Source organism: Clytia hemisphaerica, unplaced genomic scaffold (genome assembly GCF_902728285.1).
Source record: "Clytia hemisphaerica strain Z4C2 unplaced genomic scaffold, Clytia hemisphaerica genome assembly, whole genome shotgun sequence".
NCBI classification, from domain to species: Eukaryota; Metazoa; Cnidaria; class Hydrozoa; order Leptothecata; family Clytiidae; genus Clytia; species Clytia hemisphaerica.
In genome coordinates, this window is record NW_027104189.1 from 451,368 (window position 1) to 460,426 (window position 9,059).

At 33.0% G+C, this 9,059-nt stretch overlaps 2 protein-coding genes across 2 annotated transcripts; one reads left to right on the forward strand and one right to left on the reverse strand.

Moving 5' to 3' along the window:
- The first annotated feature begins 221 nt into the window (after positions 1–221).
- Positions 222–4,997, forward strand: LOC136814978 (uncharacterized). Its single transcript, XM_067071406.1, has 9 exons — positions 222–303; positions 634–1,703; positions 2,006–2,637; positions 2,796–3,014; positions 3,200–3,358; positions 3,561–3,761; positions 3,878–4,010; positions 4,164–4,265; positions 4,606–4,997. The coding sequence occupies exons 1-9, from the start codon at positions 290–292 to the stop codon at positions 4,860–4,862; spliced, it is 2,787 nt and encodes a 928-aa protein (XP_066927507.1). The 5' UTR covers positions 222–289; the 3' UTR covers positions 4,863–4,997.
- Positions 4,998–5,447: 450 nt separating this feature from the next.
- LOC136814990 (uncharacterized) lies at positions 5,448–8,465 on the reverse strand. The gene is made up of 2 exons (XM_067071422.1): positions 8,059–8,465; positions 5,448–7,472 (listed from the first exon to the last, which is right to left on the reverse strand). Exons 1-2 carry the CDS (start codon positions 8,450–8,452, stop codon positions 6,457–6,459), a joined length of 1,410 nt encoding a protein of 469 aa, XP_066927523.1. The 5' UTR covers positions 8,453–8,465; the 3' UTR covers positions 5,448–6,456.
- Positions 8,466–9,059: the final 594 nt, after the last annotated feature.

The following is a 9,059-nucleotide window of genomic DNA, read 5'->3' on the forward strand; positions in this document are numbered from 1 at the left end:
TTTATTAGAATACAGTCATCAGCCATATATAGCGAAAAACAGAATGATAGAATGTTTAAGATTTTTAATTTTTTAAATTTTGTTAAACTTGAGGGCAATATAAGCTGTTGATATAATGAGATTAAATACAGGTATATATGCATAAAATTTTGTTAGTCCTAAATGATAAGATCAATATGTATTTGGAGTGTATACCATTGACTATTTTTTATCCTAGAAATTTTTAAGATAAAATAAAAACATAATTGGCATATATATACAGACAAACAACATTTTTATAACTGTCTAAATGGAGACATCTGAGTAAGTATGAACTTCAGTTTCATTTAATACATTTTCGTGATTTTATCATTTCTGTTGGCAAAATTTGAAATTGTTTCACTCACACGTATATATGGGCATATACATGTTCTGAGAAAGTTTTACTCTTAAAGATTTTGTTAACTAATCAATCTAGGTTAAATAATGCAAATGACTTAACTTAACCTAACCTAACCCATAATGGAAAATATGTTATTATGGACAAATGACTTTGTCAGGGTTAGCTCTTTTAATTTGTAAAGACTTGAAATCCAAGTTTGTTCTATATTTTTCTTAAATATATTAAAATCAATAAAATTTTGTTTCATTCAGGAAACATCTTTCCAAGTTGAATGAAATATGTCGAACCTGTGGTAACAAGATTGTAATCAAGCGTTTTAAGTCCTATAATCCAAAATTGGCATCAACATATGAAAGGACGATTCAAGAACTTTTCGGTTATACCTTAAAAGATGATGTCACAGGTATCCATCCACCCAAATTATGTGACACCTGTCGTAAGAAATTAGATGATGCCAATAAGGCAACGCATACCACTTCAGATGTTCTACCAGTTTTTCAACCTCACTCTGACACTAGTTGCAATATTTGTAATTTACCAAAAGTGAGAAATAAAGGATTTAGAATTATAAAAGAATCGAAAACGACTAGTGAAAGTTCTCCTGATCAAAGGAATCAAAATTCAAGATCTCCATTTTCATTAACTGAAGCTGCCAATCAATGTAATTTAATGGATCTGAGCAAGTTTGGAGATCCAACTTACACATTTGCATTTATTGATAAAGGTTTTGTGATGGGGTTCAGATTTGAAATTGAGATTGATGGCAAGTGGAGATTGTACCATGGGAAAAACTTGATTGAAAGAAATAATAAAGTTTTGCAATTTCTACCTGATGTAATCAATGTGGAAAATGCTTTGTATATTTTTGAAACAATAAGTGCATCCAAACTTTGTCCTGGAAATGAGGACTTTAAAAAACTTATTGATGAGAAAATAAATTCTAAAGAATGTTCATTCAAGGATAAAGAAAACAATATAAAAGCTACCATCGAAAATGCATCATTATCAGGTGTGGAAGACCTCAAAACTATCCGTGTTAAAGATTGTGAGTTGTTGGTGAGAAATGATGTTAGTAGATGCGAACCATGTATCAAATACCGTCACTATTTGCACAATATTGTTTATCGTCGTTCGGTCAGCCCAGAACTGCCATCTAAATTCACAGCTAACAAATATCTCTCAAAAGATAATTTGATGAAAAAGGCAACTGATCAGCAAAAACAGATCAAATCGTTGAAGCGTAGCCTTGAGTCCATGAGAACCTTTGTAAGTCAATTGGTTGAAGATGAAGGATGTGCTGTGGAGAACAATTTGTTGAAAGGTTTGTTGAAAAAGAATTTTTGATTTTTTGATGTTTTTTAAAGGTTTGGTCATAATTTTTCCTTTTTTCTCTTTCACCTACCAAAACTCTGTACTGATGATCTCAAGGAAAACTTATTCTATGCAACAATTCACCTTCTCAAGAAAAACTTCTTCTACACAATAATTCACTCCCCCAAAAGGGTGAGTTATTTTTGTTTTCAATGTGTCAACAAGAACAAGATGTTGCACAAAAGACTCATTATAATGATCAACATCTCATTGCATGCAATAATTCTTTCTCTGCTTTATCTCTTTATACAGAAGTATGCAATAATGTAGTTTCAACAAATGATTCACCTTTTGATAAGGACAGTCCAATCCACTTGCTTTGGGAACAGCAGAAAAAGCAGGTATCATTGGAAAACAAACGAACTATGAGATGGCACCCTGTGATGCTTCGATGGTGTATATCCATATACCTTAAATCCTCTGGGGCATATGAGCATCTACGAAATTCTGGCTTTTTGGTCCTGCCCTCCAAAAAAACTTTGGATAAATATGTCAATTTTACCACACATAACACTGGATTCAATCCTGATGTATTGGAGAATCTACTTCGACTAACGGAGAACCAACAACATTTGCATGTTGGTCTTGTACACGATGAAATGAAAATTAAATCTGGCATTGTGTACAGTAAGAATTCTGGCAAGATAGTTGGATTTTGCGATCTGGGAGACATCAATAATGAGATAACCTGTTTTGATCGCCGTGTAACTAACCAAGACGAGCATCCCCCTATTGCAACTCACGTACTCACTTTAATGGTGCGAGCCATTAACTTTCATCTTAATTATCCTGTTGCCTATTTTGCAGGGGCTGGTGTCAAGGGGTATGAGCTGTATCATATCATTTGGGAAGCTATCCGAATTTTGGAATTCCTCGACTTCAAGGTATACTTTTTTATATTCTTTCAAGTAAATTAATTTTTTATTTTAGCTTAACTGCTTGATACCTTTATACTATAAATCCATTGTCATATGATAAAGCCCTTTCTATGTCCTTTTAGGGAAGTTGTTCTGTAAATTTTAAGATTTTTTCATGTTTGTAGGTGTGGTTTGTTGTCAGCGACGGGGCTTCACCAAACAGGAAGTTTTACAACTACCACAAAAGAAGTGAAAACATTATCGATGGCGTTGTTTATTCAACAATCAACAAGTTCGACCCAAGTCGTCGAATTTACTTTATTTGTGATGTTCCTCATTTAATCAAAACTACAAGGAATTGTGTAGCAAATTCACATGCTCATCAGAACACCAGAGAACTCTTTGTAAGAATATAATTTAGCTTGTTCTTATCGGATTTCTTTCCGGTTTCTTTTTAAAAAGGCGTTTTGTTGTCTATATTTATAGCACATTGCTATCACAGTATCCAAACTTTAGAAAAATTGAAGAAATAGTATTAGAAATCTAATAATATTTTTTGGATGTGACTCTTTACTTTGTTCTGTTTTAGCTTGATGGGAAAGAGATCAGCTGGCAGCATGTCATTGGACTATTAGAATACGACGTTGGTATAGATCGAGATGCACCTGGATTTCATCAAACGAAACTGACTGTTGAACATGTGCGTTTGACACCACGAGCAAGAATGAATGTTGCTTTAGCAGCTCAAGTAAGAATTCTAGTATTATGAACCATAACCATAATTTGTTTTTAGGCTTTTGGACAGAACTTTGCACAAAACTTCAGTTGTAATTATGTTGTCTCTACTATTGATTTCTAGTTTAAAAACATTCTATAATGTTTTAACGGCAAATCTTTAAGCAGCCTACTATATGACCTACTGCAATAACTGAATGTGTTCCTCGTTTTAGGCTCTAAGCAAGTCAGTCGCAGATGCCATGGAACAGCACAATCCTGATGTTACTGTCTCGACCAGAAAATTATTCCTTAAAATGGACGAATTTTTCGATATCATGAACGTCAAATCTACAGTTGAAGGAATTCACACGAACAAAGAAAACTTGAAGCCGTTCAAAAAGCCTAATCCTTTAAAACCAGATGGACGTTTGGATGTAAGAATATAAGCTTTTATCATATCAAAGAGATGCTTTTTCTAAGGGGTTATTAGATCGAAAGATATTAATTTAGAACTTTTTCACATCTTTGATATTTTTTCTTTATTTTGCAGTGGTTGGAGTCAAATTTTCTCAAATTCTTAAACGATTGGCAAGCAGAAATCAAAGCAATACCTGATGTTGATGATAAGAGAAAATTGAGAATGTGCCTTTCTCCTCAAACTCTAAATGGATTAAGAATTACTGGTATTTATATTTTCTGTAATCATTAAACAAATAGTGTTTAACGCCATTTTATGCAAAATATTCTCAAACGTGTATATTCTCAAACGTTCGTCAATCGAAGCAGCTTCCTTTCCCAGCTTTTTCTCGAAATAAACTGTTTTTCTGCCTTTTTAGTTCACTCTACCATCAAATTGATTCCGATACTTCTCAAAGAACCGGGAATAGAATTCGTTTTGACCGATCGATTTAACCAAGATCCAATCGAAGAACATTTTGGTTAGTAAACACATTTTATAACAAACAGTTAACTTTCGTGGAGACTCAACTGCTCATATTTTTTCAACACCTCAAATTGCTCTTACTTACTTTTTATGTACAGAAAAAAGCTAACTCGATTTTCACCCAATGTTACTACTAAGTAATCCCGTAGTCAGAGCTGTACTATATCGTTCTTAATTTTGACACTTTGAGCCTTACAAAATTTTTATTATGAGGGTAAACGTAAACGTGAGAGTACTGATCAAATGCAAAGTCAGTTGTAAAATTACTGCAAGTAAAGATTCGACTTGAAATTTATTACTGGCTTCTCTTCATCTTGATTGCTTTATATCTATAGGTAAGCAAAGAGCTAGACTTGGTGGCTGTGACAATCCTAGTCTAGGGCAGTATGGATCAAGTGAGGGGAAATTGATTGCTGCAAAGGACCAAGCTATTCTGGTTATGCGTGGTAACACCTCTGGTACCAACAAACCAAAACAAAAACCCCGGATTAATATCCATGACATGACACCTTTGCCAAAACGTCCGAAAATCGAGAAAAAGAAGAAAAAAGACGCTGATGATGATGGTCTTTTTGGAAATTTAGAGAAATGACTTATTAATTTCAAGAATAGTATATAAATATCAACCGTTTAGGGGATTTTTTATAGAAAAAATATAAATCGTGTACATCTAGATAATTTTTTTAGGTATTTTCACATACGCAGCATTCAATAATCCTTGACTCTATTGACTCTAAATAATCATTTTATTTATTTAAATTGTGTTTGACCATAAATTTTCATAAGGAATTAAGATTACCTGAAAATAGAACACGAATACAGGACATGAGTTTCATACTCACATCCTGTTTTTTTGTCTATTTTTGGAGAACATTTTTTTAAGATTTTAATACAGCCGACACGTTTCCTGGAATTCTGGTTTTAACAACCTATAAATTTTCGGCTCCTTCTTTTTTCTATGCACTGTAAACTTATATTTTTCGAAATTTTAAATAAAAAGATTTTCATTAAAAGTGTTCGAAAAGTTAAAAAGTCACAAATTTTTTTCAAGGGCATCAGAGTCTTTAATTGTGATTTGGCAAGTAGGAAAAAAAAAACATTTTTATTTTAATCTGTACTGTTATTATCTTGTATTTTTATCTTCCAAGATATGTAAATATGTTAATAAATGATTTAAACAAACATATATGTAAATACGTATTACAAGAAAAAAAGTGAAATATGACATAATACGAAAAAAATGCAGTCCATAAGTATGACATCAAAATATCTTATTCTTAAAAGCGTAATAGTTTTGGGGAAAGTACTGAATAGTGCGTCATTGCTTTGGTAAAAAGAATTTAAAAGACCATTTTTGTAATTGTTCATTTATAACAAATTCTTCCAGAATTTCAAAAGGTCAACAAAAAAATTAGTTACTTGGTACAAGAAAACCAGTCAATATCAAAAATAGACAAATATTTCACTCCATTAAGAATTAGGGAAAAAGGTTAAAATACCAAACAATCAAATTTGGAAAAACAACAAAAGAAAACAGCATACAGTAGTAGATAGGTTTTGGTGCAAACAAAAGAAAATCGACTTTATCAAAGTTTGCTTCAAATAAATTGTTAGTCCACACATTTTGGTACATTGCCCTTGAGTGAAAAAGATGATTGAAAAAATACCTTGCTGGAATAATAGTTCTGAGTGTTAATTAATATTACAAAGCCTTCATCTGCTCAAATTATTTTTCAAAATCTTTTCTATTTATTATTTTCGATTTTATTTTTTGCACTGAAATACTGGAAATCAGCTTTAAACCATACATATTAAAAGGATTGCAAGATTTCACTGTAAATTGACTAAAAAGCCATGACATAATTGACAATGTATTCAAAAAATGTTCCTGCAAAAGGATTGTCCTGACTGTCAATTTATTTGAAACAAACCTTAAAAGCATTTAAACACAAGCATCAAGTCTTTTTAGCGTTCAGAAAATGATAACAAAATTTATGCATAAAATTCCTCACGATTTTTGCCACTTTTAAAACAAATTATTTTGATCTATTTTTCAAAATTAGGACATTTATTGAATATTAAAATAATTTTTCAACTATAAAAGTTTCAGTTTCAGAGAAACCAAAACCATGAGGATTTTACACAGAATTTGTACCATTTTTAAACCACTAACAATAAACCTTATTCTACCCTGAAAGCTGTTTTCTCAGTGCTGGTTTTCCCTTATCATCAATATTTGTTTTATTGTTCTTCTTAAGTTTAATGATCGTAACCCAAGCCTTAATGAAAGCATTAGCTCGAACATTGGTCCATATCTTGAAAACAGCACTCTTCAAATAGTTGGAGAGAGAGTCACTTAAATCTTTTGTCAAAGAGTCCCATGACATTCTCACAAGACTACTCTTGTCCATTTTCTCAAAAATTAAAGGCCTTAAATCCTCTCCAGCATAATGCACCATCAAATTTCTGTTTAGAACAGTACGAATAACATTTTCCAAACGGCGAATGAAAATGTAAAACTCATCATTGATGACATATGCTCCTCCACGGTTGATCTTTTCAGTCCACGAACGAGTGTATTCTAGGAAAGGGATAACTTTCCCTCCTTGTTCTTGACTCCAGCTATGGAGCACTAGCAACAATGCAGTTTTAGAATCTGATTCCTTCCTATCTTCAAGCTTTTTCAAAAGTACATATGGGATGTAGCCTGCAACGTATCGCAATATATTCTCCTCCTGGAGTGTAAGTTTCAAACTGAGTGCTTTTGTTTCAGGCCTGTTTTCAACAAGATTATTCCGATAATTCCAGATCTGTTTGTGAAGCTTGTGCAGGATGTAATGGAGTAAAATTCGAAGTTCTTTGCTCTCTGGAAAGTCCTTGAATATTTGTCTCCAAAATTTCCATATTGTTTTACTACTGAAAACCTCTTCCAGTTTGAACGTACAGCTTTCAATTTTCGAGGGGTGGTCTGGTACACACTGGAGCATGAAGATGGTGAATTGTTTGAAATAAATTAAAATAGCGTTGTCATTTTCTTCCAGTTTAGATGTCAAATATTTTATAAGTTGATGGATGACAGATTCCTTTTTGAGAATAAATATTCTGTCTTTTGCGGCCTCTCTTACAGCATTTTTGAAAAAGCTTAATGTGTGTTCTTGTATATTGCTCCTCCATTCTGAAAGGTTCTTGGTTGATTTGGATCCTGAAATAGAAATAAATCATGATTACAGTCAACATGTCATTATAGGATGCAAGTTATTTGATTACAATTACAATATATACGATAGTCAATATGAACAGTATCCCTGTGAGTTGGCCAAGTGTCGACATCCCCCATTCAGTTCCTTTCCCTTCTCAAGAGGTAGGATTTAAGTGATTTGTCTTTAAAGGGATAATCAGATGGTTTGTAATGTTTGGCATGTGGGATTCTTCTATTGTCTTGATCGAGCAAATCTCAAAATATTTTTGCCAAACTATTTTCCAAAGTCGAGATATTTAAGTTACAAGTTTTTGGTTGAAAAAAATTGAATTTCAACATAAAAACCGTGTACAGTAACCCATTTTCAAAAATTTCAAATTTTGATATCTGGAAGCTGGAAAATTGTTACACAAAAAATACTTTGAGGTTTTACACAAAAGGTTTCTCTAATCTAAATATCTCAAGACATCTGATTATCCCTTTAAATACACAAGTATCAAAAAATTTCTACAGTCCTGAGCAGGCAATCAAAGTAAAACAAACCAGAAAAAACTAAAACCTTTTGTTATACATAGGTAAAGCTACTCACCACATGATTCTTCGTGATCTATCAAGTACTTCTTAATAACATACTGCTTGCCACAATGTTTACAATATAAATTAGGTTTTTTCTTTGTTTCTTGTTTGTGTTCAACTATTTCAGTATAGGGTTTGACGATTGCCACATCTGTGTCGCTTGTAAAAACTATACAAATTTCAGAGTTGGCAGATTCTGACTCAATGTCCATTTCAAGTTCATCTGCCTCCTGGATAATATCTTCACCAACTATTATTGGCTCCACATCAAAATGTATTTCCTCATCTTCATCAATTTCTACATCTTCATCTAATATCAAATTTTCAATCGACACAAGTTCCTCTGGCAGCTCAGCATCAAAATTTAAATCAAAATCGCTCATTAATTCATCACTTGCGGACGCCATTTTGCTTTTTTGAGTTTGAACTTGAACTCTTGTGTACGTATCGCTAAAAACATAAACAAATGTCCCCGGGCGCTGATTGGTTGATGAACAATAGGCTATGACGTCAAACGAAGGAAAACCCGAGAACAATAATCATCAAACCTAGTTTCAATACATGAATAGACCATTTTCCGTCCTCTTTTCTCAAACCCTGGCGTCATCAAAAATTATCAAAAAGCAAAGTTCAGCCAGAAGTAGACCTTAGTCTAGAGCCCAACGCGAGTTCCCCCTTTCAGAGGGGGAACTTCTCAAAACAATACTTCGTAAGAAAATCTGACATTACAAAGTTACACTGCAATGCAATGGTTTCAAACCCAGGAACGAATGAAATCTTACGTTTTGTTTTCGAATTACGTAATTGCCCCCGCAGGAGCGTAGCGACGAGGAGGCACTCAGCTTCACGCATATATATTGGACTGGAATCTCGAAGTTTTGTTGTTTGTGTTGTCGCGCAAGCATCCCCGTAGTTAGTCTGTTCCGTAAATGTTCGGTTTTTTTTTCGGGACGGCATTATTCATATTTTCATATTACGTTATATGCTATTACTATTACTAAATATGAAATTTGT